Genomic DNA, 27581 nt, shown 5'->3' on the forward strand with positions numbered 1-27581 from the left:
CCTGGATTTGGCGAGCCTCGTTCTCCAACCATAGACCCATATCCCAGTACTTCCCAGATACAGATATAACCGTCTCCTTGTCATTATCAACAATTGCAATGATTTTATCCTAACATACTGTCTAAGTAGCATATCTTCCATATTTAGCCGCTCAAATGGCCTCCCCCAGGGCAACGAATCTACCGACGCAAGATGACATCGATACAAAATCTATAGTGTCTATGCAGGAACTGGACCCATCCCCGGTGGATGAGACTTTCCCGGATATATCTTCTGAAGACTACACACGCAAATATGAACCTCCGTCGGGGCGTCAGAATCTCGGATGGTCACTAGGTCTGCGCGGTCAGAATTGGGATTCATGGTGTAGGATCAACCCGTCAAAATTGATGCTCATGAGCGTCGCTTGACTGACTGATAGAATGTTACAGTGTCTGCACTCCAGAGGTACTCGACATACCCTCCTATCTTCTTCGCTGCGCTACATTTCACAAACACCTCGCTCATTCCCATAGCGACTCGGTCGGTTCCCGAAAGCGATAACTACCTTCTCCTCACAAGGCCGATCTATCAATCTCCCTCGCTTGAAAATTTCATCTTGACTATTCCCATCCTAACACATATTGCATCCGGGATTGCTCTCCGCAATATTCGCTCTTCACGTCGCGCGCGTCTCTATGGCGCCGAGACACGAGACCAAAGATATGCGCTCAGTTTCTGGCCCCGAATGAGCTTACAAGCACGCTTAGGGTATGTGTTTGCCCCGCTGCTTGCTACTCATGTCCTTGTCAATCGTGTCGTGCCGATTATGGTTGATGGGGGAAGCTCAAGCATCAGTTTGAGCTTTGTCGCTCACGGAATAGCACGGAGCCGTGTACTTTGGGTCACATACTACCATATTTTTGTCTTCGTCGGGGTTTACCATATTCTCGGGGGTTTGGCGTCGTGGATGGGCTGGAGGGTCACCACTGCTCGGAAAACTCGAGGTAGCAAAAAGGGCGTATTAGAAGGGGATCTTGGACACACGGAAAGTGATCAGCATATCAGGAGACGAAAGAAAATGTGGTGGAATTTTAACAAGATCGCTACACTGGGGGCGTGCGTCTGGCTTGCTGGCGCACTGTGGATTGTTGGAAACGGCGGAGAGGGTTTGGGATGGGAGGCGAAACGCTGGAATGAAATATATAGCCAGGTGCCTATCATTGGAAACTGGCTGTAGGCGAACCTGAGGTTCTAATAACAAATATAATAAATCGTAATGCTACTGCTGATTTTCATTGCGAATCCTGGTGCAGTTTTTTTTTTTTTGAAGTCCCAGTATGAAGGCTGTTATATAGTTCTTGTTCATGCAAGGGCTTGTCGTTGCATTGTTACTTCCTACTGTGGTCTGCAGCTACATACACTACCACTCTTCGGAGTGAGATGTCTTGGCAGGTCCGTGCGCCGATCTCCGGATATTTTTTCTATTTGCGAGAGCATCGGGTTTGCGAAGACTCATACAACAATCACTGCGAGTTCAGTGGGGCAGCGCAAGCTCTTGACGTTTCACCGGTCCAACAGAGCTGCGCCTTCAGCTCCATGAAGCAAACCTGGCAGCTATACCGTACCTTAACCACTTGTTCCGCCCTTAAATCGAGGTATTTTCGAGTAGCTGCGCAGTGCGTGAACGCCAACAGCCTACGCTACCAAGTCAAGCTTGACCAGCCCGCCTTCCGCTATTCGCACACCATGTCTTCGAAATCAGAGGCTTCCAAAGATACCGATTCTGCCGGTCAGTTAGTGCAGTACGGCGGCAAAGAGTACCGGGTAATAAAGGAAGGACAAGCATACATATTAAAGCCTCCTGCCGAAACTGCAGCCACGCAAGCGACAAGGAGGGATCTTAAGCCTGAAGACGAGGACCAGACTGTCTTCTATAATCCAATTCAACAGTTCAACCGTGACCTGACGGTTCTTGCCATTCGCGTTTATGGAGAGCATGTAATCGCGACGAATAAGCAGGCACATGAGAAGCGGAAACGTAGGGCTCAGGAGTGTGCGGGTGGGAGGAATAGGAAGAGGAAGCGGGAAGAAGAGGGAACCGGTGACGGTAAAGAGCAGGTCAGCAGGCCGGATAGCGAGGTCAAAGATACGGCAGAACCGGATCATCAAACGCCGGATGCTCATCCCCCGTTTACGATTTTAGATGCTTTATCTGCATCTGGTCTACGTGCTCTACGCTATGCGTCCGAGATCCCCTTTGTCACCCGTGTCGTTGCGAACGATCTGTCGAGCTCTGCGATTCAATCGATGAAACTCAATATTGAGTACAACGGTCTTGGTAATCTCATTCAACCTAACACTGGCGATGCGCGCATTTATATGTACAGCCGAATCAAACCGGCTACTAAATCTCAAAAGAGAGACGACGCTGGCAAATTCGACGTCATCGATCTGGATCCCTACGGTAGCGCTGCCCCGTTTATAGATGCTGCTGTGCAAGGGATCAAGGATGAGGGTCTTCTTTGCATTACTTGCACTGATGCAGGCGTGTGGGCATCAAATGGGTATCCAGAAAAGTCTTTTGCCCTATACGGCGGCGTCCCGATGAAAGGAATGCACTCTCACGAGGGTGGTCTGCGGCTAATCTTAAACAGCGTTGCGATAGCTGCCGGAAAATACGGCCTCGCAATTGAACCTCTTCTCTCTCTATCGATCGATTTTTATGCTCGACTATTTGTCCGTATCCATCGGTCTCCCGCACAGGCGAAGTTTATGTCGGGCAACACAATGCTTGTGTACAATTGCGACTCGGGTTGTGGAGCATGGACTACCCAGCCTTTGACTCAAACCAAGCAGAAGCTCGATAAGAAAGGAAACCCCTTTTACCATTATGGACTTGCACAGGCTCCAACCGCAAACCAAAAGTGTGAGCATTGCGGAATGAGAACTCATTTGTCTGGCCCAATGTGGGCTGGCCCTCTTCACAACCCGCACTTCATCCAGAAGATTCTCGATCTCCTCCCGCAAGTCGACAGAGATGTATATCAAACAATAGACAGAGTGGAAGGAATGTTGACCACTGCGCTCGAAGAAGATCTGAGCTTGGAATTGTCCTCGGAAGATGAGACAAGCCAGTTACCGACTAATTCTGACGAAGGCACCCCAGCCCCATCCGGAGACCCTACACACATCATTCCCCGAACAGACCCTTCTCTTCGAGATCCTCATCCTTTCTATTTCAGCCTCTCTAGTATCTCAAAAGTTCTACACACCACCACGGTTCCCTACTACGAATTCTGTGGTGCTCTTCGTCACTTGGGCTACCAATGTACTCGCAGTCACACTAAACCGAACACGGTTCGCACCGATGCTCCATGGGCCGTTATTTGGGAGATCATGCGCGAATGGGCAAGACAAAAGGGGCCCATTAAAGAGGAGTCGATTAGACCGGGGACTGCGGCTGCTGGGATCATGGCTAAAAGTCGGGAGAAGGTCAAGGGTGATCCGCAATTTGCGGAATTGAAGAGGGAGCTCGTTGCTGCCGCTGAAATAGGCAAGGACTTGTCTGATCTTATCACTAGAGTCGAGGCTGCATTGTATCGCGCGGGGTCTCGAACGGTGCCGGGCGAAGATGACGGTGCACCAGATTCTTCCTCAACTGATGCACAGAAAACACTACAGCAGAAGAAAGATTCTTCAGATGGCAGACTAGATAACCGTTCTTTGCCTAACCAGGATTGTTCGGAGCTTAAAGTGGTCTTCGACGAGTCTCTTGGGCGGCAAGCACGGCGCCGAAAGCGGCTTGTTAGGTACCAGGTGAATCCGAGAGCGAACTGGGGACCCTTGGGTCGAGCGTCTGGTGGAAGCCGTAAATAACTTCTGTATAGGGATTGGTTGTTGCCTGTTTGAGATATAACAAAAAATGTATTAGAGCTCTTAGTACTCGTAAATGTCGCGTCTGGCCGCTTATACGTAGACTCGGTGAAACAGATGTAGGAGGGAACAACGAACCCAAGCAATATTCGTGGTAGTCTACAGTTATCTAGCTTCTTAACAGAAACAGCGAGTATATAGTCTTGAGTATATGGTTGACCGAGAATCTGCCAGTACCGTCACAAAGTGCGTTATTGGCCCGGGTTTGATTATATACTCTCTTGCCTAGGTACTGATCTTCAGGACGTCGATTGTAGAGCATCGCTAGGTAAAGTTACGCACGATTCCTGTTAGAAGACTTGACTGGCAACACCAGAGAGCAGGAGACTGTATGCTCAATTGGAACTGATATCAACAAATGCATTAAATACCAACAATAACATCTATATGCCGCATACAAGGTCAAAAGCCTGAACAATTATTCTGCTCATCAAACACATTAGAACTGTGAGATTGCCACTGCGACTGCCTGCGTGTCACTGTGGCTGATGCTGACACTGATATGTTTCACACCAGCTTCTTTGGCAGCTTCGGCCGCAGCACCATGGAGCTAGAAATTTGTTAACTCAAATGTAAAATTGGACATGAAACATGTCGAGTGATCTTACCTTAACAGTAGGCGCCCCGTTGGAGTCATTCTCAATTGCGATGTCTTTCAAGGGAGCCCCAGCACCTTTACTGCAGACACCCAAGGACTTGAAGACAGCCTCCTTTGCGCTCCATCTTCCCGCAAACGATGACTGCGGCGACGGGGCATTCTGGCAGTATTGTTGTTCGCTGGCTGTAAAATTCCTCTCAATGAAAGTTTCATTTGAGATATTGATACTATCGATAGACTCAACATCGACGCCGATTTTCGAGTTTTCGGTGGCGTGAGCCTTCGCCAGGGACTCAATCACAGCTCTGGTACTTTCAGATCCTGCATCAGTAGCAACAGGGGGCTTAGTTGGATATTTTAACTCGGAAGTCTTCTTGTCTGCGGCCACACGGTAATCGGGATTCAGGAAGACTTTGCTCTGAAGTTCGTCTTCATAAGGCGCTTTGTTTTTGGCAACAAAGATGCTATTGTTGACCAGGCCGTTGTGGAAGTAGCGGTATGCCTTCTTTTGTCTAGTCTCAACCTTGGCTTTGTATGCTTCGAATTGTGCGCGATCTAAGGTGGCATACAGGTATTTCGGATGGATGCCAATGACCTGAGCACCCTTCTGGCCGAAGCCAAACGAAGTAACAGAGAAGGCTTTGATACCGTCGGTCTGGATACTGCGGCTAGGATAAACGATGTAATCGAACTTCTCCATAACCTTGTCGACATTGTCGGCGTTACGGTTGCCTGGAACCAGGCCGCTGTCTAGGACTTGCAGACACCCGTTAAACATCCAAGCGCCAGCTGCACCCTTTGGATGGCCGGTAAGGTACTTCTGGAAAATTCCAAGAAGTGCGTTGCCCTTCTTGCGTCCGAGGTGCTTCATTTGTTGGCAAATAACATCAGATTCGTTCTTGTCGTTCGCAACAGTGGAAGTACCATGGAACGATGCAACACCAATATCGTCCACAGTGAGACCCCATGTGGCAAGGGCGCCGCGAAGGGGAGCAATACGCGAGTCTTGTTTCCAGAAGTTGTTACCAAGGCTGAATTGGGCATCCTTTTCTTGTCGGATGGCTTCACGGTTGATGTGCTGAGCTCGCTCTTGCAAGTACTCCTCGACAACAAAGTCAGCGGGGTTCTGAGCTTTAATTGCCTCAGCCTCCTCCTGAAGGTACAAGAGCTCCGACTCCTGCCATTCTCTAATCTGCCTTTTGCGCAGTTCGAGTTGTCTGCGGCGGTATTTGATGTCGAGCAAGGGCGACGGGAACTTGCCGGGGTTTTCGCGTGCTGTGGTCAGGACACCTTGACCGGGGGCAGGCACAGAGCGGCCAATCTTGTCAGTGGCAGTAGTGGTGAGGGCGATGATTCCGTAGATGGGTACACCCATGTCAAGAGCGAGCTGGGCACTCATGATGAGCTGCATACCGCAACCTTGAGATTCCATAAAGCCTGCACGAGTGGTAGTAGTGGGTCTGGACATCTCCTGAGGGGTGCGACCATGGGCGAATTCGTCTTCAGCATTGCTCGTAGCTTTCATGTTGGCGAACTCATAGGAGCCCTCTTCCTGGAAGTCATCAAAACCACCGACGAAGCAAACTCTCGCCTTGCCTTCCACGATAGTCTCGTACCCGATGTCGACGGATTCCACAGCGGTGGCGCATGCACCAACAGGTGTTTTAATAGGACCTGTAGAAGACAAAAGCAACATGTTCACCCAAGCACTCATCGTATTGATGAAGGATTCTTGGAGAATGTCTTTCTGCAGAGGCTTGTCTAGGTACCGATCCTTGTACATGCCTCGGAGGGCATGTGTACCTCCGATACCAGATCCAATGCAGTTACCAACCTCAGACAAATGGACATACTTGTAGAATTCGTAAGGATCTGTAACACCGGCGGAGAGCATGGCTTCTGCAGTGCAAACGAGGACAAAGAGGGTCACTGGATCAACTTGCTCGATAATGTCCTCCGGAATACCGTATCTCCTTGCATCCCAGCCGGTAGGAATCTGACCAGCAACCAAACGGTCGAACTGGAGTGCTTTGGGGATGAGAAGGGTGGCACCCTTCTTCAGGCGGACAGTGTACTCGCCGGACTCGGGGACCTCAAATATTTCTACTTTTTCGCCGTGCTCCCGCTTGAACTCTTCAGCAGTCTCTTTTGAAGCTTCAAATGGCTCAAGATCTTCCTCAATGACAATCTCCTGAAGCAGTTGCTTCTTCTTGGGATCATATCCTTTGAAGAGTTCGGGCTCGATTAGGCGAATACCGGAATGCTCAAGAATGTATTTTTCGTACTTGGCTTTGACATCCTTGTCATCCACTGGCTCGCCAGTCTTCGAATCAACCCAGCCAGAATAGGCTTTGCCTTTGATAGGTCCATTATGATGTCTGATGAGACCCATGATCCAAGCCATTTCCACGCAACCCTCCAGAGAGAACTTGCCGCTAGCCTCCATTTCCCAGCGAGTACGGGAGTTACCCCATGGTCCAACTTCAGAAAACCCTGTGACAACGACGACTTTGTCCAAATTGACCATGCCTTTAAGGTTTTCGTTGAGGGGTTTGATGTCCTCATCCCAAGTCGGCAAGTTCGGAAACTGGAATTTGATGTTCGCGCGAGGTTCTGCGATGACTTTCTTGTATAGGACTTCACTGTCCTCTCCATTCACAACCTTGTTTTCAATGGCAGTTTCCTTGATAACCGCTCTGCGAACATCACTCGTCTCCATTATCTCCGTCCTAAGCCGAGTCATAAGGTCTTTCAGATCAGGGATGAACTGAAGCCCGCCGTTTAGGTCTGCCCAGACAGGATCAAGTTGGCAAAGGTTTACAATTGCAGGAGCCATGAGGCCGAGCAAGTTGAATGCCATCTCTTGCTGCGAGAAGGTCCGAACGCCCAGTTTCTCAACTCCTTCGGCGACCATGTTGTTACCGCTCATCAAGCCCGTACCGCGCGTCCATCCAATAACCGCACCGCAGATGGTGAGGTAGTTGCTCCAGTTCTCGGAGTACCAGCGGTTAAAGAGTGTTTCCAAAGCGAGCTTTGATTCTGAATAAAGTCCGTCATTACCGAAGGTACCATGATTTGGAGACAGCGGGAGAATGACCTGAGCTGGTCGTGTCTCGAAACCATTGGTCTGCTTCTGCGCCTTGACACTACCCAAAAGTCTGAGAAGATTTGTCAACATGATGCGATGAGCGAGCTCTGACTTCGAGTCGATAGAATCAATCTCTCGGCCATTTTCCGGAATCGCAGCAAATGGAACAATGAAGTCCAGATCCCAGCCCAGGCCCTTCTTCGTATCATAGATGTAGTCAACCAAGGCCTCCACATCTTGCTTGCTGCCTTGGTTGAAAGGCACCACAACAAGCTGCGAACCACGTGCACCGTATCTGGCATACATGGCCTGGTAGTACTCGGTCACTTCACGAGAATACCGACTCGTGGTTACAATAACCTTAGCACCGCCACTGATCAATCCTTGAAGAACTTCTGCTCCGATAGAACCAGCTCCAGCACCAGTCATCAAAACGTTCTTACCCTGGAATGTGAGGCCAGATCGGGCAGCAGACTCCAGCACATCTAGATATATACCAGTGAGCTTCTTGCTGTAATCCCAGCCGTGTTCGTTCTTCTTCTTAAGATGCAAAAAAGGTATCGTTTCGACTTTCCCGGCGCGAGGGCTTCCGTTGCGTACGGAGCCGTTGCGACCAGGCTTCTTCGTATTGCCGTTTTCCTGCGGCATGATCTGGTTTTCATTCATACTGAGAGCCCGAACAACGTCCTTATAAAGCGCATTGAATTGCAACTGAGAGGATTTAGACAAGCGGTGTTGTCTCCGGATCAATTTGTAGACGCTTCTCAGATCGTTCTGAACTTTAGCCCGGTTGCTATATTCTGAGATGGGGCCGCCTTCCGCCATTTGTTTCACGTAGTGCTCTAACTTGCGAGCGCTGGCACGAGGAACCTCTTGGTATTCGATGTTTCCGCGGGCATCGATCGTAGTCTGAGGACCGGTAGGTACAGCAACATCCTTGTAAACCGGAGAGACACCGAGAACTTCTTTACAGTTCTCAATGAGCTGCTCACCAAGTTCCTTGGCAAGTTGATAGGTTTCACCGCGTTCGGTTGGGCAGTTGTCGATGTGGTATTGCATGAATTCAAGAAGAAGAGGGTTCGAGCGGTTCATGATGCGGATACACTGGCTGACAATTTCACGATCAACGACCTTGAGTCTTCCGAAAATGATGTCGTAGTACATGCTCAGAGCATCTTGACGAGCCCAGTTCCAAGAGGAGTCGTAAACACGAGCCTTTAGAGGGTCAAAGGAAGGTTCAATTCCCGAGGCATAAAAGTCACCGTGTTCTGCTTGCCATAAATCGAGCTGCGCCTGCAGGGTTTTCTGGGTTTCTTGTGAAGCAACAAAAGCCTTTTGACCGTCTCGGAGATCCATCTTCAAGTAACGGGCGATTATCTCCAGTTGTTGCTTGAACAAAGCGCGTTGATCCTTGGTCAGAGCGTCAATAGCGGCGGGGTCCATGAGCATTCCTCCTGCACCTGCCCCACCGTCTCCAGAAGCCGTCGGGACATTGAGGCTGATGCCTGAGTTGGCAGCGTATTTATTCGCAACATCGTCGAGGAACACCTTGGCGTCGGGCTCAGAACCGATACGTGAAGCGGGTTCCATAGTAAGGGCGAGAAGCAAGACGCCATCCTGTCGGCCAGGACCCAAGCCCCACCTTGTCTCCAGATATTTACGAACAGCCGTGATATTGAAACCTCCAGGCATTTTGGACGACACAAGACGAGCAATCAGCGAGGAAGATTGCTTGCCTAGTTGCCCGTTGAATGTGGCTTGCATAGATGCACCTAACTCATCTAGAGGGGTGTCTTCTGGCTTTTCAGGCGTAGAACCGAACTCTTTGCCCAAGTCTCCTAGAATTTCGTTTTGCAGTGTAGATTTGCCTGTAGATTATCCTTGTGTTAGCGCACCATCTCAGGAAGCGAGGATAACTGGCTCTAAACCACTCACCTCCCACCAGATCTTTGATAGCTTTGTTCAAGGGCACATCTGATAGAGCTTTTTTCAGCTTCTGAGCAACGAGTGTTCTTACTATATCCAGAGCTGTCACGGGCGCATCTTCAACTGGCGCCGCCGGGCCGGCGCTCGGTGCTGAAGCCGCAGGGGCAGGGGCTGCAACCACGGCGGCGGCCGGAGCAGCAGACGTTGGTGGAGCAGCTGCAGCCTCGGGTGCGGACTCGGTTTCTTCTTCCACTGGATCAACATCGTAATAGATTTCTTTTGCATCCTTGTTATAACAAAGTATTTGACGCTGCACAGATGTGGCTGCATCATATGCTTCATATTTGGAGGCAAGGGTTCTTCGTGCCATTCCACCCAGAGTGTCTGCTGGACCGATTTCCACAATGCGCTCTGTCCGCTTCTCCGCAAGAATGACATCTTGTGTCTCAATCCACCTTACTGGAGACGCAAACTGGTAAGCCAGAAGCTCTACCAGCAAGGTGTGCGCCAGCTCTTGTTCAATTTCAGGCCGCATGTCGCTATTGACTCCGCACTCTAACCTGGGGTAATCGAGGCCGTGGATCTAAAAATTATGGGCAATCGACCTTAGAATCATGTAAGATGTCAGCAGCAAATTGATTTCAGCACCATGCACGCTTTGTCGTCGGCGCAAGCAACCAAGCACATATAACATGGCCAAAAAAAAAAAGGAAAATAGACAGGGAAATGCTTACAGTACACTTGAAAAGACTCCTTCAGGCCTCACAACATGGAATAAGCAATTGTGAGAAGGATCGCAGAGAATCCAGGGTAAAGAATGCAGATTAGAAAACTCCCAGAAATAACAAGGGATTATTGATGATATGTTGTAAAAACTGAATAAAGAAGTGGGTAGTAATGTAAATGGAGAAGAAGAGTGTAAGAGAAGATTACACGGAGCAAGAACAAGAAAAGGGCTCCAGTGAGGGGGACCAAAGCTCAAGAGGTGTTGCGATAACAACTCTTTAGCAAGCTTTTGATGATTGTTGGGGCGAGAGCGTGTTCTGGTTATTATTGCACTGTTCGGGTCCGAGAAAACCCATACTAGAGGCAACCTGGAACAATCGGCCTTGACTCGGTGGGCGGTTGAGGTTGTAATTTTTCCTGCCTTTTTCCTTAGCTGTTCCTTAGCTGTAATCTGGACGAAGTTAAGTCTGTTATCCACATAATATCCCCTATGCTCCGTACTCCAACCTAGATTAGGTACAGTATCCCACAGTTCCTATTTGAGTTCAGATTTAAGCGCCCAGCGCAAAAGGTCTCCGGGTGCTGGAAGCCAGAGCCGCGAATCTGAACTTGTTCCAATTGATTCCGGCATAACTTAAGTCTCTAGCTGGCCCTGGAACTGAGGAAACTTTTGGGCTTTTTGTTCAGCAAAACCATCTACACTTCCAATCATACTTAGCAAGAGTCTGGGTGAGCGCAACAAATCAGCTCAGCTCTAATATCAGATAGATCCTTCTATAGGTATGGTATTGTCACGATATTACACTCGGATGGTCCAGCCCAACCGTTTTATGGCCTTTGGGGCAGATCCACGATCCACCATACCCATTTAAGAAATTTCCTGTTCAACCAGTCTAAATCCGTGGAAGCTCCCCTCCGTCTGACTGGTTCAACATTACAAAACTTTATATGAACGGTCAGGCTCTTGCAGCTACTCGGCACGTCTTCTTGCTCGGCCGACCGATACTTTTTTCCTTCTGCCAGGCAGACCTAAAGATATTAGTCTCTAGGGCCTTCTTCCACCTTTCTCTTCGTCGCGCCCCATTTTGCTCTTCTTTATAGACCTTCTTTTATTTTCTGTATTTTCATTCAATCTCCAATTCCGTTAGGGCATAATCCCGAGCTGCCTCAGTGGACAAGATCTCAAGCCTGAATAGTTACTCTTAATAATAGGTGGGAATATGCTCCTTTGGCTTCACAACACGCTATCCCGGCTTCTGATGCGATAGTTCCTCGCGGACGATCGGTCTAGTTTGTGTGCAGCCATTCGAGTTGAAGCTTTTTTTGTTGACCACTCGCAGATTTCTCTAGCCTGTCCGTTCCCGCTCCAATCAGGATTGCCACGACGAAATTATCGTAGCATAAAACACGAGATTACGACAAGATGTATGGAACGTCAACAGGTCCTCAGACCGGCATCAATACACCTCGTTCATCGCAGTCATTGAGGCCGCTCATCTTATCTCATGGATCGCTTGAATTCTCGTTTCTTGTGCCAACATCGCTTCACTTCCATGCCTCGCAGCTGAAAGACACTTTCACAGCATCACTACCAGAGCCCACAGACGAGCTCGCACAGGATGATGAGCCTTCGTCGGTAGCAGAGCTGGTTGCTCGGTACATCGGGCATGTCGCTCACGAAGTTGAAGAGGGTGAAGACGATGCCCACGGTACGAATCAAGACGTTCTCAAATTAGCTCTTAACGAATTTGAGCGGGCATTCATGCGCGGGAATGATGTCCACGCGGTCGCCGCCACCCTCCCTGGAATCACAGCCAAGAAAGTTCTGGTTGTTGAAGCTTATTATGCTGGGCGAGCAGCTGCCGGAAGGCCGACCAAGCCCTACGATTCCGCACTTTTCAGGGCTGCTTCGGATGAGAAGGCCAGGATCTACTCTGTTTTCGGAGGGCAGGGGAACATTGAGGAGTACTTTGATGAATTGAGAGAAGTCTACAATACCTACACGTCCTTTGTGGATGACCTCATATCGTCATCCGCCGAGCTACTGCAGTCTCTTTCCCGCGAACCAGACGCCAACAAACTGTATCCGAAGGGTCTAAATGTCATGCAGTGGCTCCGAGAACCAGACACTCAGCCTGATGTCGATTACCTTGTGTCAGCACCGGTCAGTCTGCCGTTGATCGGGCTAGTGCAGTTGGCGCATTTTGCGGTCACCTGTAGGGTGCTTGGGAAGGAACCGGGTGAAATTCTTGAACGATTCAGTGGGACTACAGGTCATTCGCAGGGAATTGTTACAGCTGCTGCAATTGCTACAGCCACAACCTGGGAGAGCTTCCACAAAGCTGTTGCCAATGCATTAACGATGCTCTTCTGGATTGGTCTGCGAAGCCAGCAGGCATACCCTCGAACATCAATCGCTCCATCCGTGTTACAAGACTCGATTGAAAATGGGGAAGGGACACCGACCCCTATGCTTTCAATTCGTGACCTACCGCGTACCGCCGTGCAGGAGCATATCGACATGACGAACCAGCATCTCCCGGAGGATAGGCACATCTCAATTTCACTCGTCAACAGCGCGCGTAACTTTGTCGTTACTGGTCCTCCTCTCTCGCTTTATGGCCTTAACCTTCGTTTGCGCAAGGTCAAGGCTCCCACCGGTCTGGACCAGAATCGCGTGCCGTTCACGCAGCGCAAAGTCCGCTTCGTCAACCGATTCCTCCCGATCACGGCGCCCTTCCATAGCCAATACCTATACTCAGCATTTGATCGTATCATGGAGGATCTGGAGGATGTCGAGATTTCACCGAAATCACTTACCATCCCAGTCTATGGTACCAAAACCGGCGATGATCTGAGGGCGATCAGCGATGCAAATGTCGTTCCTGCACTGGTTCGAATGATCACTCATGATCCTGTCAACTGGGAACAGACAACCGCTTTTCCAAATGCTACCCACATCGTTGACTTTGGTCCCGGAGGCATTTCAGGTCTTGGAGTTCTTACCAATCGCAACAAGGACGGTACCGGAGTTCGCGTCATACTCGCAGGATCTATGGATGGTACCAACGCTGAGGTCGGATACAAGCCGGAACTGTTTGATCGCGATGAACATTCGGTGAAGTATGCCATTGATTGGGTCAAAGAATATGGACCACGCCTTGTGAAGAATGCTACCGGTCAAACCTTCGTCGACACCAAAATGAGCCGGTTATTGGGTATTCCGCCTATTATGGTTGCTGGAATGACGCCAACCACCGTTCCATGGGACTTTGTTGCTGCAACGATGAATGCGGGCTACCATATCGAACTCGCTGGCGGAGGCTACTACAACGCAAAAACCATGACGGAGGCGATCACCAAGATTGAGAAGGCCATTCCTCCTGGTCGAGGTATTACCGTCAACCTGATCTACGTTAATCCGCGTGCCATGGGTTGGCAAATCCCCCTCATCGGCAAGCTTAGGGCCGACGGAGTGCCAATTGAGGGTCTTACTATTGGCGCAGGTGTCCCGTCTATCGAAGTGGCCAACGAGTACATTGAAACTCTCGGTATCAAGCACATTGCGTTCAAGCCCGGCTCCGTAGATGCAATTCAACAGGTCATCAATATTGCGAAGGCAAATCCTAAGTTTCCTGTGATTTTACAATGGACCGGTGGCCGTGGGGGTGGACATCACTCTTTTGAAGACTTCCATCAACCAATTCTGCAAATGTACAGCCGTATCAGGCGGCATGAAAACATCATTCTCGTCGCCGGTAGCGGATTCGGTGGCGCCGAAGATACGTACCCTTACCTCTCTGGGAACTGGTCGTCCCGCTTCGGATACCCCCCAATGCCTTTTGATGGGTGCTTATTTGGTAGCCGCATGATGACTGCCAAAGAAGCACACACTTCGAAGAATGCCAAACAAGCCATTGTGGATGCTCCTGGCCTTGACGACCAGGATTGGGAGAAAACTTACAAAGGCGCTGCCGGAGGAGTCGTCACTGTCCTTTCGGAAATGGGTGAGCCCATCCACAAACTGGCTACTCGCGGTGTTCTGTTCTGGCATGAGATGGATCAAAAGATCTTCAAGTTGGACAAAGCAAAGCGTGTGCCGGAGCTAAAGAAACAACGGGATTATATTATCAAGAAGCTCAATGACGACTTCCAGAAGGTTTGGTTCGGGCGCAATTCCGCTGGAGAGACCGTTGACCTCGAAGATATGACGTACGCAGAGGTCGTACATCGCATGGTGGATCTGATGTATGTCAAGCACGAGGGCCGGTGGATAGACGATTCCTTGAAGAAGTTGACGGGTGATTTCATCCGGCGGGTGGAGGAGCGTTTTACTACCGCTGAAGGGCAAGCATCGCTCCTTCAGAACTATTCGGAGCTTAATGTTCCTTATCCCGCCGTCGACAATATTCTCGCCGCCTATCCTGAAGCGGCAACCCAGCTTATCAACGCCCAGGATGTCCAGCATTTCCTTCTACTCTGTCAACGTCGTGGGCAAAAGCCCGTTCCATTTGTTCCCTCGTTGGATGAAAACTTCGAATACTGGTTTAAGAAGGATTCGTTGTGGCAAAGTGAGGATCTGGAAGCAGTGGTGGGTCAGGATGTCGGAAGGACCTGTATTTTGCAAGGTCCGATGGCCGCCAAGTTCTCAACGGTAATTGACGAGCCGGTTGGGGATATTCTCAACTCTATTCACCAGGGACATATTGAAAGCCTCGTTAAAGACGTGTACAACGGCGACGAAACGACCATTCCGATCACCGAATACTTCGGAGGGCGACTGAGCGAGGCGCAGGAGGATATTGAGATGGATGGCCTTACCATATCAGAGGACGCAAATAAGATAAGCTACCGGTTGTCCTCGTCCGCAGCGGATCTGCCAGAGGTTAACCGCTGGTGTCGTCTTCTTGCAGGCCGTTCATATTCGTGGAGACATGCTCTGTTTTCGGCAGATGTGTTTGTCCAAGGTCACCGCTTCCAAACAAACCCCTTGAAGCGGGTACTCGCGCCGAGCCCCGGCATGTATGTGGAGATTGCGAATCCTGAGGATGCCCCGAAAACTGTTATCAGCGTCAGAGAACCTTACCAGTCTGGTAAACTCGTTAAGACGGTTGATATCAAATTAAACGAGAAGGACCAAATTGCGCTTACTCTGTATGAGGGACGAACTGCCGAGAACGGAGTGGTTCCTCTAACTTTCCTGTTTACCTATCACCCGGATACCGGCTATGCGCCCATCAGAGAGGTCATGGACAGTCGCAACGACCGCATCAAGGAATTCTATTATCGTATCTGGTTTGGAAACAAGGATGTTCCATTTGATACACCAACGACGGCCACGTTCAGTGGAGGTCGTGAAACTATCACGTCGCAGGCTGTTGCTGATTTCGTTCACGCTGTCGGTAACACTGGAGAGGCGTTCGTCGAACGTCCTGGGAAAGAAGTTTTTGCGCCCATGGACTTTGCCATCGTAGCAGGATGGAAAGCTATTACTAAACCCATCTTCCCTCGGACCATTGACGGAGATTTGCTGAAGCTAGTTCACCTTTCTAACGGGTTCAAGATGGTTCCTGGTGCCCAACCGCTCAAGGTGGGAGATGTTCTAGATACCACCGCACAGATCAACTCCATCATCAACGAAGAGTCTGGAAAGATTGTCGAAGTTTGTGGTACTATCAGAAGGGATGGCGAGCCCATAATGCATGTCACTAGCCAGTTCCTTTACCGGGGAGCATACACAGACTTCGAAAATACCTTCCAGCGGAAGGATGAAGTCCCAATGCAGGTTCACCTTGCGTCTAGCCGAGATGTGGCCATTCTTCGATCCAAAGAATGGTTCCGCCTTGACATGGACGACGTTGAGCTGTTGGGTCAGACCCTGACCTTCCGTCTCCAAAGTCTGATCAGGTTCAAGAACAAGAATGTTTTCAGCCAGGTGCAAACTATGGGCCAGGTCCTTCTCGAACTTCCCACCAAAGAAGTGATACAGGTTGCTTCGGTCGACTACGAGGCTGGCACATCTCATGGAAACCCTGTGATTGACTATCTTCAGCGGAACGGAACTTCCATTGAGCAGCCTGTCTACTTCGAAAACCCTATACCTCTCAGCGGGAAAACACCTCTAGTCCTCCGTGCTCCTGCATCCAACGAAACTTACGCTAGGGTCTCCGGAGACTACAACCCTATTCACGTGTCTCGAGTTTTCTCCAGCTACGCCAACTTGCCGGGTACCATCACCCATGGAATGTACACGAGCGCTGCGGTTCGCAGTCTCGTTGAAACCTGGGCGGCCGAAAACAATATTGGCCGTGTTCGAGGCTTTCATGTATCTCTTGTAGATATGGTTCTTCCAAACGACCTAATCACTGTCAGGCTGCAACATGTCGGTATGATTGCCGGTCGCAAAATCATTAAGGTAGAGGCCAGCAATAAGGAGACAGAGGATAAGGTTCTGTTGGGTGAAGCAGAGGTTGAGCAACCAGTTACTGCATACGTCTTCACTGGTCAAGGATCCCAGGAACAAGGAATGGGAATGGAACTGTATGCTACTAGCCCAGTTGCCAAAGAGGTTTGGGACCGGGCGGACCGTCATTTCATTGAGAACTATGGCCTGTCCATCATTGACATTGTCAAGAATAACCCGAAGGAACTCACGGTTCACTTTGGCGGACCTCGCGGCAAAGCAATCCGTCAAAACTACATGTCCATGACCTTCGAGACTGTCAACGCGGACGGAACTATTAAGTCTGAGAAGATTTTCAAAGAGATTGATGAGACTACGACATCTTACACGTACCGCTCACCGACGGGCCTTCTTTCCGCTACTCAATTCACCCAACCTGCTTTGACGTTGATGGAGAAAGCAAGCTTCGAAGACATGCGCTCAAAGGGTCTTGTTCAGAGAGACAGCAGTTTTGCCGGCCACTCCTTGGGTGAATATTCCGCCCTCGCTGCCCTTGCTGATGTTATGCCCATCGAAAGTTTAGTCTCAGTTGTCTTTTATCGCGGCTTGACAATGCAGGTTGCTGTTGAGCGAGACGAACAGGGTCGTTCGAATTATTCGATGTGTGCCGTTAATCCCAGCCGAATCTCCAAGACTTTCAACGAACAGGCTCTTCAGTATGTCGTTGGGAACATTTCCGAGCAAACAGGCTGGCTCTTGGAAATTGTCAACTACAATGTCGCAAACATGCAATATGTTGCGGCTGGTGATGTAAGTAGTCCCTTTGACTTGTCGTCCGTGGTCGTCATACTAATCCATTCTATAGCTCCGGGCACTTGACTGTCTCACCAATCTGCTGAACTACCTCAAAGCGCAAAATATCGACATTCCGGCTCTCATGCAGAGCATGTCCTTGGAAGACGTGAAGGCTCACCTTGTCAACATCATCCATGAATGCGTGAAGCAAACCGAGGCGAAGCCCAAGCCCATCAATCTTGAGCGTGGATTTGCTACAATTCCTCTTAAGGGAATCGATGTACCCTTCCACAGTACTTTCCTTCGTTCTGGTGTGAAGCCGTTCCGATCCTTCTTGCTCAAGAAGATCAACAAGACAACGATCGATCCAAGCAAACTGGTTGGGAAGTACATACCCAATGTGACGGCCCGACCGTTCGAGATCACCAAGGAATACTTCGAGGACGTATACCGGCTCACGAACTCTCCCAGGATCGCTCATATCCTAGCAAATTGGGAAAAGTATGAAGAAGGAACTGAGGGAGGTTCCCGCAATGGCGGTACTACTGCGGCTTGATCTTGAAAACCATTCCATGAATTTTTTTTTTCTTTTAGTCCTATAGCACTTCTTAGCGCTTGGGGTTGTGTGTCGCGGTTATCTCGTCGTTTTGATTGGGCGTATGTGCCCTTTGTTCATACTCTCAGATAGCATTTATGATGGGAATGATATCTACAGATTATAGATCGGGTGGTATCAGATATGCATTTTCCTTTTGCTCACTTATGTTGGCCTTCCTTCACTATAATTAATTTTCAATCAGTTTTGAGTTCATGAATTACCATATATTCAAAGACCAAGCCGGGCCCTTAACAGAGGCGGGCCCTATACTATGTCACATTCGTTCTACGTGCAGCGCGAAGTATGATAAAAGTTTATCTACAATGCATATGTAGATGTATAAACACGAGGTTGTATTGGAGTGGATGCCTGCGGGACAGTTATTTAAGAGCCTTAATTTCACACCACGAGATGAGAAAAGGCGCAAAAGCAGATCCAAAACATCAGGACACACAGTTTACGTTTCTTTCCATGGGCCCGGACGCAAAAGACGGTCTTCCTTCCCATAGACGCCAACATCCTTGACGATTGCGATGAACTTTCTATGGTTCTCTCGGGAGTCGCCGATGCGTGGGCGAAATATCTTGAGCAGATCGGTGCTCAGGATACCACTTGCAGGAATAGCAGCATGGATTTCACTAGGGGTAGGAAAACCTTGCGCAGTAGGTCCAGGAGTCGGAACACGTGCGTGGCCTGTGGCATTAGACCCTGGAGAGGTTAGTGACAAGTCCTACGGAGATGTGGGCGAGTTTCACATGCCTCTTAGAGACTCAGGGCTGCTAGCACGACTTCCAGTAAAGTTTTTGCCTGCCACAGAGGTTGGACTACCGGCTCTTGACCCATGTGGCGTTATTGCTTGAGAGGTCATGGGAGGTGGGTTGAGTTTCAACTTCTTAGACTTTCCAGTTTCACTCATCTCTCCAGCTGAACCCGCTCCACCCTCGACGTCACTTGCAGACCCTGCGCCAGGGAGGGTGTTCCGCACTCGCTTCTTATTAGCCTAGGCTCAATTAGCAATCGACATTGTTAAAAGCTACGAGGACACGCACAGGCAAAGACGTTGCGACAGGGGACATAGGGCGAGAGCCTGGTTGGGTGGAAGACAGCGATGGTGAGTGCTTGTTCTTGCCCTTCTTGCGAGACGTGTCCGTCCCGCTCGCGTCAGATAGATTGGGGGATCCAAGGCGCTTCCGCGACACATTCATTGCGGTTTTCTTCGACGGATCAGTATGCTTTAAGCGACCTGATGGTGTGGTGTTGCCTTTCGAGGAGGCTAAGGAATCTTTCTTGTTCTTCTCTTCTTCAAGCTTCCGTTCCTCTTCCTTAGCCCTCTCCTCGTCGGTGTCGTCGGAGCTCTGTATGACGCAAGGTCAGAACCTTCACACATTGCGAGTATTAATGGCCAACATACCTCATCGTCGGTATAAGGATTAGCATCAGATCCGCTGCTGTAGTCGTAATTCTTCTCCCTCTTTTGGAGGGCTTTGCGAACTTTTTTGCCTAGAACGCGGCGAGCTTCCTTCTCCCTCTTCTCCCTTAACTCCTCTTCCTCATAATCCTTTTCGTTTTTCAGATCAAATATGTTTGCCTTGAGTTGATCTTGTTTTATTCGTTTCTCTGCCGCCTTCGCATCTTCGTTCTCACCGAACAGATCGTCGTGCTCTTCATCATCGGCGAACCGGTCCTCTTCAAAATCCATATCGTCAGCTTCTAGGCCCTCCGCCGCTGGAGTACCTTGCTTCCCAGCGTAGACTTTTCTTTGTTTTGCAAATCTCTCCAGCTCCTGTCGCTGGGCTTGTTCTTGTTGCTTCTCCATGAACCACCTAGGATCTTTGATCTTCTTGGCCATGAACTTCTCCGCCTCTTCGATAGTCAATGTTTTAAACTGATTCTTGGCGTTAAATCTGTACCACTTTTCCACTGGTATCATCAACATTTTCCCCTTGGTATCGAATATGAAGACCGCATGTGTCTCTGACAGCGCTGCTTCGTAATTTCCCACCCATGTGTTTTTGTTATCGAAATCTTCCAAATGCCAAGGAAGGGCCTCTTCGTATTTGATTCGAGTTCGAGCAATCTCTTCTGGCGTCATGTCCGTCTTAGTCACCTGTTGCGTTTTCTGTTTGGGCACGTTCGTTCGCCTGGGAGCCGATCCGACAGATGGGGCTATTTGAGCAAGATTATCTGCTCGTTCTTTCTCACGCGCAATTTTTCTGGCCTCCATCTCTTCTCGTTCAATGTCATCAACTTGGTTGCTCGTCTCAGAAGATTGCCTTAATCCAGCTTGCCCTTTCTCCGTGTTCAACTCATGCTGACGTGTCCGCGGATCCCGGCGCTGGAGCCTAACGGGCCTTGTGAACTGAGACTCATTACGGGGATCCACTGCCTTCTTAGAGGCGAATCTCGCGATGTGATGCTTTAAACCCTCCTTGATTGCCCGCTTTGTAGTTACGAGAGGATAATCCACGTAAGTTTCGGATACTAAGGGCCCGCTAAATCCATTAGCAGCGAAGTCGCTTTTCGCTGCGGGTATGTTCGATTTCTCGGGTTGCGCATTAAGCGGCGCTGGTCGTGTAGGAAACGATCTAAGCGCTTGCGTGTTGGCTGAAGGGCCCTTTGCCGTAGTCTTCTTTTTTGGGCGTACAAGCGGGTCAGCTACCCTAGGCCGCCGAATGCGCATAGGTGGTGCGCCAGATATCACCGTTGGAGCCTGCGGGGTCGAACTGTTTGAAGGCGTAGTAGTCATGGTGTCTGCTCGTTGTCTGAACGCAATGAGGGTACGATAATCCCGAGACAACTGAAGAGACGCGCGACATCTGATGTCCGATTAGTTTCAGATTGGAGCTCAGATAATATGCATTAGCTTGACTCAGTAGCCAGGGGGCAATCCAAATGAAGAAAGCAGACACTGCATAAGATGAAGAGAGTTCCGATACGGAGAGTATGTCCGTAAGCATCATTCATTGCTTATGTAATAGGCAGCTTGAGGATCCACCTCAACCACTCATAACTTTTAAGAGCCCAAGCCAGACTGAACTATCTTCAATAAAATTGACAAGAAAAATAAATTGACGAGAATTACTTCATACATTCTTAATTCGCAGTCTGGTTTGGGAATTCTTACAGAGAAAGTAGTATACATTCTTTTTCACCTTCTAGTTAACCACGCATAATGCTTGAGCACGTCTACGCAGTTCAGTCGACTCAAGCTCTGGAAACAATGAGGAACAGGCTTATTGTGTGTACATTTAGCAGAGAGACGGCTGGCAAATGCCATGCAAATGCCATAATGCAGTACGGTCAACATACTGCTCCACCTTCATCCGTGAACTCTCTGGTATAAGTCGACATAAGCTTTCTATCGGATGTATTTTGATATCTTGCATTGGTACCATGAAGCGAAGGAATTAGAACAATTCCACGACCTTCCTGTCATCATCCTGATTCTGCCCTGCCAAAGTGTTTCCTTCATCCTCTTCGTCGCGCATGATGACCTGGACCCATCTATCACAGGCCTCACGAACGCCGTCGTCGTCAACACGGAGGTGACATTCTCGGATAACGGGATAGACGTTCACTGCCCTTAGCTTATCGCGTCCTTCCCGGGTAGTTGTCAACAACAAAAGTGTCTCAAGATGAGTAACGATAATTCCATTGTCGCTTTCCCTCTTCTTGTCGGGGGGCAGCAGCTGGAGGTCTGGGAGCATATTTGCAGTATCCTCTTCACTATACTCTTCCGGCCCCATAATTGGCAGAAGTATGTAAGGCAAAAGATTTGCCTCGTCTTCAGAGAACAGGGTTGGATGAAATGGTATCTCAAATGCAACATTCTTTATGGTCGATGCGACACCCCTCCTTCGGACCGTGCTCGCATGCTCCGTGAAAACGGTGAGTTTTGTCACAGGCACGACTCCATCATAATCCTGTCTCGTTGTGAAATATTTGCGGCCTTCCTCTAGCTTCGACAAGTCGGCAAATAGATAAGATAGATAGTCGTAGTTCGAATGTTGGTTGAGTGCGCCGTCGGCGCCTTTCACGAAACAATCCATCAACTGGTCAATTGCATACTCGGAATTTGAGACGGGATTAGCCGTCCGACGTCTAAGCGTTAATAGCTCTTTTATTTTCTCGGATTTTCCAAGATTGGCAAACAGCATACAGATCCCATCGGCATTTCGCTCTTTGTTATTCTGCCAACTGGCTTGTTAGTAGACTGGTGCAGTGAGTGAAGATCAAAATAACCGAGGTAACAGAGAGAGTGGACGGGACAGCCTTGTTTGAACCAAATGTTGCTAAAACCTACAGTCACTTTGTTGAGGAGTGTTTCCACAAAAGCATCATCAGTAGCAAGTTTATCTAGAATCTCCTTATCACCAGAAAGGTTGACGAGAATTGTTAACGCGTCGCTCGCAATAGGCTATCCAGCAGGTCAGTACCGTGAAAGGGGCAGAATGAAATCTCATATGTTCAACTCAAAAAGGGGCATGCTCACTGACTGTATAGTCTCGAACAAGAAGTTTTAGGTCTTGGATCGGCAAAAGCTGGTGACGTTTGAAGATTTCCGGCTTCGATACCGAATACCCAACTAAAGTTGCGCAGGCTGGAATGTGTTATCATCGATTCAGACTGCGTTTCTAAACTGAATTTACCAATCTGTCTGATCTGAGTGTTTCCATGATGGAGAAATTCAACCAACTGGAAGCGCAGGAACAAGTTAGTGAGAGATAAATTTATGCCAGGGAATACTGTACCTCGTCAAGTTCTGTCTTCATAATTAGATTTTTCAAATGATTTATATTGACTTGAACGTCAGAGCAGCAGAGCAGGAGTTTTAAGTGAGTTGGAGGAAAATACTTCAGCTAACGTTCTCAGAGGCGGGGCAAGTTCTTATCGATAAGGGCGTGGGCCAAACAATGAATTGGAAGTCGGTCCATGACCAGCTTAGTCAATCAATGGTCTAAAGAAATATTGGGCATCCTCAAATGGTTAGAATTTATCCATCTACTTCTCTTGTTTTACTAGAGGTCATCTGGAAAGTTCATCTGGAAAGTTCTTTGGGGAGTCAGCTCAGTGAGGATAACTTAGCAGGTGCGTCTCTCGTCCATTGACATTTGGAAAGGGCGTGGCCCATCCTGACAACCTTAATATCAGTAAACTCTGAGTGAGGACATTTGACAACTACCAGCGATGCCGAGCGTGGCGTCCTTGCAGCGCAGCTTGTGGTTTGAATCGCAGGTTTCCGGCGTATTCGTACATGTCCGGATTCGCTATCGCAACTTACGATTTCCAATGAAATTCGGAAAGCTGCCTGGATCCTTCGAGGCCTGCCTCGACACGGTCGGGTGACCATATCATTTACAATTAGGGGAACTCTCAGATGTTCTGGCAGACATTTTCTGCTATGCCAACGGGCGGAGCTGGACCTCCTGGGCTGTCTTCGCAGAGATACTCTGGGTCTGAGGAGCTTGGGCCGAAGTGGGCATCAACTAGATGCTGCACGACTGGCCAGCCGTAGGCATTTGTGAACATACGCCGAACGATTATGTTGTTGTGAGCGTCAGGTTCTAAGCGAACAAGGACCTTCCGCCACGAGAGCCCGCGGTGGTAAGCCCGAGCGATTTTTTCCTCCACCTTGAGCCCGGCGTTGTTTGCAAAGTCCTCCGCGATAGCATGATCTGCTGCAGTATCCCTAACCTGGGATGTACCTGCCGCTACCCTGCGCCGATTCACGATGGGAGGGGGAATGTCCTTTGGGTGGTAAACACGATCGTGCAAGATCGTACGTGGCCTTGATTCGGGATTGACTATGTAGTCGACTGGAGGAAGGGGTGGCATAAGGATGTCACCAGCTGATTCAAATACAGTTGTTCTTGGAGGCGCGGTGAATCCAGTATCATGGGAATCGTGGTCAAAGTAGGGTCCATCTTCCTGTATCAGATCTTGGGATATCGAAGGAGCGATCGTTTGACTGCGTCTGAGGATTTTGGCCTGTCTGCGCCCATGCTCCTGTGGCCTGAACAAAGAGAACAGTCCGGTCAACGCACTGGATGGTGACTGCGTTGAGGCACCATCCACATCGGTATTCATGAAATCATTCGCTAGTAGCGGCTTTTCCTGGATTGCAGGCTCTTTTCCGGCTGAGGAGAGTATTGACAAAGATGATGATTGGGTCGAAATGACTCCCCGGGACAGCACCGGGGACGATGTTTCCCCTGCAGTCCTTGCGGCTTTTTCAGAGTTGCCTGTCGCATGTTGGCCACTGGAAATTCTTGGAGACTTCGAGTTTGCTCCTGTTAACTCAGCCCAGCCCCATTCCGCCATGGTTCCAACAATTCCATTATCTCTCCTCGCTTTCTCGACACGTTGTAATCCTTTCCAATCAAGGAAAAGCAAGCACGAAGTGCGAAGAGGCACGATCCCGTCATTAACCAGATTAGAATATATTGTGCGGCGCTTAAATTTGGCAAGCGCATCATGAGCGGGGCCAGACGGGAGAATCCTCAGTAGTGGCTTCGCCCGAGTATCAGCGTTTCCCTCAGATTTTGGCGGCTGTGCCTTCCCACCAATTATGGCCTCCCACCCACTTCGACCCTTGGGCGTGGTCCAGCTGAGTCCTAGATCTTGTCCGGTGCGGCCAACCAGGCCGAAATCTAAAGCGAACCGAACATACACTGGGTTTTCATTGCTTAATCCTAGGAATGGTGTCGCTAGCGCAATGAAGTTAATAGGTTTGATATTGTCGAAAAATCCTGGAGAGTGTTTTTGAATGTATGCAATAGCATATGTTTGCACAAGTCCCCCGAGAGAGTGTCCGATGAAGCTGATGCTTGTTATTTGATAAGTGTAGTGCCCCTCAATGTGCGATTCAACTTCGTGAAAACTGAGACACTCTGGTTCGCCATCGCTTAACTCTGATGTTCTGCAGGGAGAAACAGGACCAGAGAAGGTCTTAGCCTTCGATTTTTTGCGTGGTAAATAAGGCTGATCAGGATAGGTCATTAAAAGGATGTATTTTGCAAGACGCTTTCCTAGGTACTGGATCCCACGCTCTGTGCGGGCAGCATTCCCGGGAAATCCTCGAACAATAACATCTTCATTTTGGCAATCATGGTCATCTGTAACACTGCCGCTAAGGTGAACCAGTTGGTAAGGTCAGCAGAAGGCTCAAAACAATAGGAAGCGAAAGACTTCCCAGTAATCAGATTAAGTTAATGCTTACCTTTCTGGCAAAAATGGTGACTTTAAGGTAGACTCGTTTGTTGGAGCCCGGGATTTACCTGAAGGTTTGTTCTTTTTGACGGCAGCATCAATGCTCTCTTTTAGATACAGCATGTCGGCTCCCAGATTGCTGTGCAATCCATGAGTTAACACAACAAGATGGATATTTCTGCGAGGTTTGGAGTGCCTTGCTGTGGCCTCTGACTGATGAGCCCCGGATGCAGGACTAGTGAACTTTGGGGGCGAGTCATTCGTCAAGAAGTCATCATTATTGCCGGAGCTTTGATGGCGGTTTGAAACGGACAGTTGTGGGGTATTCCAAAGACTAGCTGTATCATCTATTAGAAGGGTGACTGATTTCGAATACACGCCTTTGGTAGCAAGCACTTGCTTTCCGTCTGATCCTGAAGGCCAATGATCCCGCAGGTCGGCGGGTGTAAGGGCTGAAGACTGCGCAATTGAAGGTAAAAAATCCAATGACGCTTCATTGCGACCAACAATGACTTCAAAGTTCACCGACGCGGTGCTCGAGAAAACGACTTGGGATATGATCTCTATAATCCAGGTTGTGTCTTGTCCACTCGGACAGTTGCGGGACCCTGGATCTTGCTGCTCGCTACATTTCGGTATTGGGATGACTGCAATCCACGTCCCACCAGCCTTGAGATACGGCTCAAATTGGGGAGTTCCAAGGGTATCAACAGGGCAACTCGCAACATTGGGATCGAAGGTGTATGGATAACATGACACGTAGAGGGTGTAAGGGCCATGTAAATATGCGGCTCGCAGTGGTATCGCCGATGTATTCCTTACCTTCACATGCAGTGCAGCTGGTGGGGGCTGGATTTCATCGGCTGCTGGCCTGTATTTCAGCGTGTATCTACCAGCATGTTAATGACTGACTGCAGCAGATGGCAGGTGGATTTTTGCAAACCTGATAACCTCACCGACACGCACACTGCCAGCCTGCCGAATCAATGGCATTTCAATTGCTCGGTCGACATCAGTGGGGTCAGTATGCCAGCCTGTAAGTGAAGAAAAGCGTAGTCGGTTCGAGACACCAGTTGGGGTGGAGTTTCGATCCAGAGTCTGCGAGGCAGAGTATGTCCGTGGAGTGATGAACATTGGTTCTAGTTCCGGAACACCCAAATCGCGTTGAGCCCAGAAAACGCGTGTTCACAACACATAGTACTGCCATTTGACATAAGCGATCTGCCCAATCATTGGGTTTTCTAGGTAATAATGATAAGCGAAAGCTGTTTGGCAAATGCTGCCCGAGATCTCGAGCTTGGTCAAGAGAGATGCAAATCTGAGTACATCACTGTCATGTGAACCTAAGCAGGAAACTCAAAAAAGTATGACACAGGGTGGATAATAGGGTGTGGTATAAAACAGTGCTAACAGCATGTGAGTAACAGAAGATCCTTACATATTGCCATGTGTGAATATTAGTGGCTTGTCATGGTTTATAACAAGTCGACCTGGGCAGCTTTAGGTTATTGGGTGCAATAAGCCTCTAGTTGTTTTAGAGGGGCTTTGTGAAATCCTAGATTTTACTATTCACATAGAATGAACAAGTAGATTATTAAAATCCTTAAGGCCTATTGATAAGTGATAAAAGGGTTTATTCAATAAGATGCTGGTACAGATGTTCCTAGTAATATAATCCACAAGCAAGCTGCATATGTTATATGTCTGCGTCCCCCACATGACCTCCTCCCCAAGCATAGTGCCCTGAGAACGTTTGTATCCCGTCTACATGGTTATAATGTATAATATCTCACTGTCTCACTGCTTGTACAATTGCAGGAGGAACTATATAATATATTAGTCAGCTACGGGACTCAAAGCTCCCCCCAGCTTTAATAAGAATATTATCTTATCTGCCTGTTATGTGTTACGGAACCACTTTCATCTATCCCTTCATCTATCCTAAGCATGGTGCTTAGTATGAGACTACATGTACATATCTTATTGTCTGTTTCTATATACAATTCCCGGAGGCTTAATCTGATTATGTAATAATCCTAGTCAGCTAGCGGGGTTAACGTAATCCACCACCGAGCTGCGCGGCCTAATATAGAAAAATTATGTTCAGAAATATAAACAAGAACTGCAAGGCTTCAGACAAAACAGATATTACAATTTCTTATCTGAATAAAACAGCACTATCTATTAGTACATGACAATCTATTATGTCCTGTCTGGTTGTAGTTGCTGCAGGTTAGTAGCCTATATTGCCTTGGTACCTGTTGGGCAAGTTCTTCATGTTCTTAAGCTTTTTACTGTCCTTCACTGCCTGTCAGACTACTAC

At 48.9% G+C, this 27581-nt stretch overlaps 7 protein-coding genes across 7 annotated transcripts; 3 read left to right on the forward strand and 4 right to left on the reverse strand.

Moving 5' to 3' along the window:
* The first annotated feature begins 9 nt into the window (after positions 1 to 9).
* Positions 10 to 1351, forward strand: BDW70DRAFT_143752 (MCP1 family protein). The gene is made up of 2 exons (XM_073738144.1): positions 10 to 366; positions 432 to 1351. The coding sequence occupies exons 1-2, from the start codon at positions 156 to 158 to the stop codon at positions 1217 to 1219; spliced, it is 999 nt and encodes a 332-aa protein (XP_073592032.1). The 5' UTR covers positions 10 to 155; the 3' UTR covers positions 1220 to 1351.
* A 377-nt stretch (positions 1352 to 1728) lies between these two features.
* BDW70DRAFT_163765 (tRNA (guanine26-N2)-dimethyltransferase) lies at positions 1729 to 3858 on the forward strand (the record flags this gene model as incomplete). Its single annotated transcript, XM_073741358.1, has 1 exon — positions 1729 to 3858. One exon carries the CDS (start codon positions 1729 to 1731, stop codon positions 3856 to 3858), a length of 2130 nt encoding a protein of 709 aa, XP_073592033.1.
* A 267-nt stretch (positions 3859 to 4125) lies between these two features.
* Positions 4126 to 10605, reverse strand: BDW70DRAFT_143757 (trifunctional fatty acid synthase subunit FAS2). Its single transcript, XM_073738145.1, has 4 exons — positions 10262 to 10605; positions 9537 to 10132; positions 4524 to 9469; positions 4126 to 4465 (listed from the first exon to the last, which is right to left on the reverse strand). Exons 2-4 carry the CDS (start codon positions 10060 to 10062, stop codon positions 4355 to 4357), a joined length of 5583 nt encoding a protein of 1860 aa, XP_073592034.1. The 5' UTR covers positions 10063 to 10132; positions 10262 to 10605; the 3' UTR covers positions 4126 to 4354.
* An 846-nt stretch (positions 10606 to 11451) lies between these two features.
* Positions 11452 to 18271, forward strand: BDW70DRAFT_114688 (tetrafunctional fatty acid synthase subunit FAS1). The gene is made up of 3 exons (XM_073734618.1): positions 11452 to 11465; positions 11594 to 17466; positions 17522 to 18271. The coding sequence occupies exons 2-3, from the start codon at positions 11677 to 11679 to the stop codon at positions 18005 to 18007; spliced, it is 6276 nt and encodes a 2091-aa protein (XP_073592035.1). The 5' UTR covers positions 11452 to 11465; positions 11594 to 11676; the 3' UTR covers positions 18008 to 18271.
* A 57-nt stretch (positions 18272 to 18328) lies between these two features.
* Positions 18329 to 20942, reverse strand: BDW70DRAFT_114695 (transcription factor IIF subunit TFG1). Its single transcript, XM_073734619.1, has 4 exons — positions 19461 to 20942; positions 19099 to 19404; positions 18809 to 19049; positions 18329 to 18757 (listed from the first exon to the last, which is right to left on the reverse strand). The coding sequence occupies exons 1-4, from the start codon at positions 20793 to 20795 to the stop codon at positions 18507 to 18509; spliced, it is 2133 nt and encodes a 710-aa protein (XP_073592036.1). The 5' UTR covers positions 20796 to 20942; the 3' UTR covers positions 18329 to 18506.
* Positions 20943 to 21205: 263 nt separating this feature from the next.
* Positions 21206 to 22876, reverse strand: BDW70DRAFT_143761 (protein HGH1). The gene is made up of 5 exons (XM_073738146.1): positions 22801 to 22876; positions 22699 to 22744; positions 22546 to 22649; positions 22353 to 22466; positions 21206 to 22239 (listed from the first exon to the last, which is right to left on the reverse strand). The coding sequence occupies exons 1-5, from the start codon at positions 22819 to 22821 to the stop codon at positions 21457 to 21459; spliced, it is 1068 nt and encodes a 355-aa protein (XP_073592037.1). The 5' UTR covers positions 22822 to 22876; the 3' UTR covers positions 21206 to 21456.
* A 546-nt stretch (positions 22877 to 23422) lies between these two features.
* Positions 23423 to 26392, reverse strand: BDW70DRAFT_153551 (lipase ROG1 family protein; the record flags this gene model as incomplete). The annotated part of the gene is made up of 3 exons (XM_073739661.1): positions 23423 to 25178; positions 25269 to 26147; positions 26202 to 26392. 3 exons carry the CDS (start codon positions 26390 to 26392, stop codon positions 23423 to 23425), a joined length of 2826 nt encoding a protein of 941 aa, XP_073592038.1.
* Positions 26393 to 27581: the final 1189 nt, after the last annotated feature.

Source organism: Aspergillus foveolatus, assembly GCF_047715535.1.
Source record: "Aspergillus foveolatus strain CBS 279.81 unplaced genomic scaffold BDW70scaffold_78, whole genome shotgun sequence".
Taxonomy (NCBI): domain Eukaryota; kingdom Fungi; phylum Ascomycota; class Eurotiomycetes; order Eurotiales; family Aspergillaceae; genus Aspergillus; species Aspergillus foveolatus.

What these genes read in the sequence shown, in the direction of transcription:
- BDW70DRAFT_143757 (XM_073738145.1), bottom strand. Translation starts at nt 10,062, where the DNA reads ATGCGGCCTGAAATTGAACAAGAGCTGGCGCACACCTTGCTGGTAGAG. An exon ending in TATCAAAGATCTGGTGGGAG is followed by an intron (nt 9,470 to 9,536) that starts GTGAGTGGTTTA and finishes GATAATCTACAG; the next exon opens with GCAAATCTACACTGCAAAAC. An exon ending in ACGGGGCGCCTACTGTTAAG is followed by an intron (nt 4,466 to 4,523) that starts GTAAGATCACTC and finishes ACAAATTTCTAG; the next exon opens with CTCCATGGTGCTGCGGCCGA.
- BDW70DRAFT_143761 (XM_073738146.1), bottom strand. Translation starts at nt 22,821, where the DNA reads ATGAAGACAGAACTTGACGAG. An exon ending in TGAAGACAGAACTTGACGAG is followed by an intron (nt 22,745 to 22,800) that starts GTACAGTATTCC and finishes CTGCGCTTCCAG; the next exon opens with TTGGTTGAATTTCTCCATCA. An exon ending in TTCTTGTTCGAGACTATACA is followed by an intron (nt 22,467 to 22,545) that starts GTCAGTGAGCAT and finishes CCTGCTGGATAG; the next exon opens with CCTATTGCGAGCGACGCGTT.
- BDW70DRAFT_143752 (XM_073738144.1), top strand. Translation starts at nt 156, where the DNA reads ATGGCCTCCCCCAGGGCAACGAATCTACCGACGCAAGATGACATCGAT. An exon ending in TCAGAATTGGGATTCATGGT is followed by an intron (nt 367 to 431) that starts GTAGGATCAACC and finishes AGAATGTTACAG; the next exon opens with TGTCTGCACTCCAGAGGTAC.
- BDW70DRAFT_114695 (XM_073734619.1), bottom strand. Translation starts at nt 20,795, where the DNA reads ATGACTACTACGCCTTCAAACAGTTCGACCCCGCAGGCTCCAACGGTG. An exon ending in ATCCTTATACCGACGATGAG is followed by an intron (nt 19,405 to 19,460) that starts GTATGTTGGCCA and finishes TGCGTCATACAG; the next exon opens with AGCTCCGACGACACCGACGA. An exon ending in CAGCCCTGAGTCTCTAAGAG is followed by an intron (nt 18,758 to 18,808) that starts GCATGTGAAACT and finishes TAACCTCTCCAG; the next exon opens with GGTCTAATGCCACAGGCCAC.
- BDW70DRAFT_114688 (XM_073734618.1), top strand. Translation starts at nt 11,677, where the DNA reads ATGTATGGAACGTCAACAGGTCCTCAGACCGGCATCAATACACCTCGT. An exon ending in AATATGTTGCGGCTGGTGAT is followed by an intron (nt 17,467 to 17,521) that starts GTAAGTAGTCCC and finishes TCCATTCTATAG; the next exon opens with CTCCGGGCACTTGACTGTCT.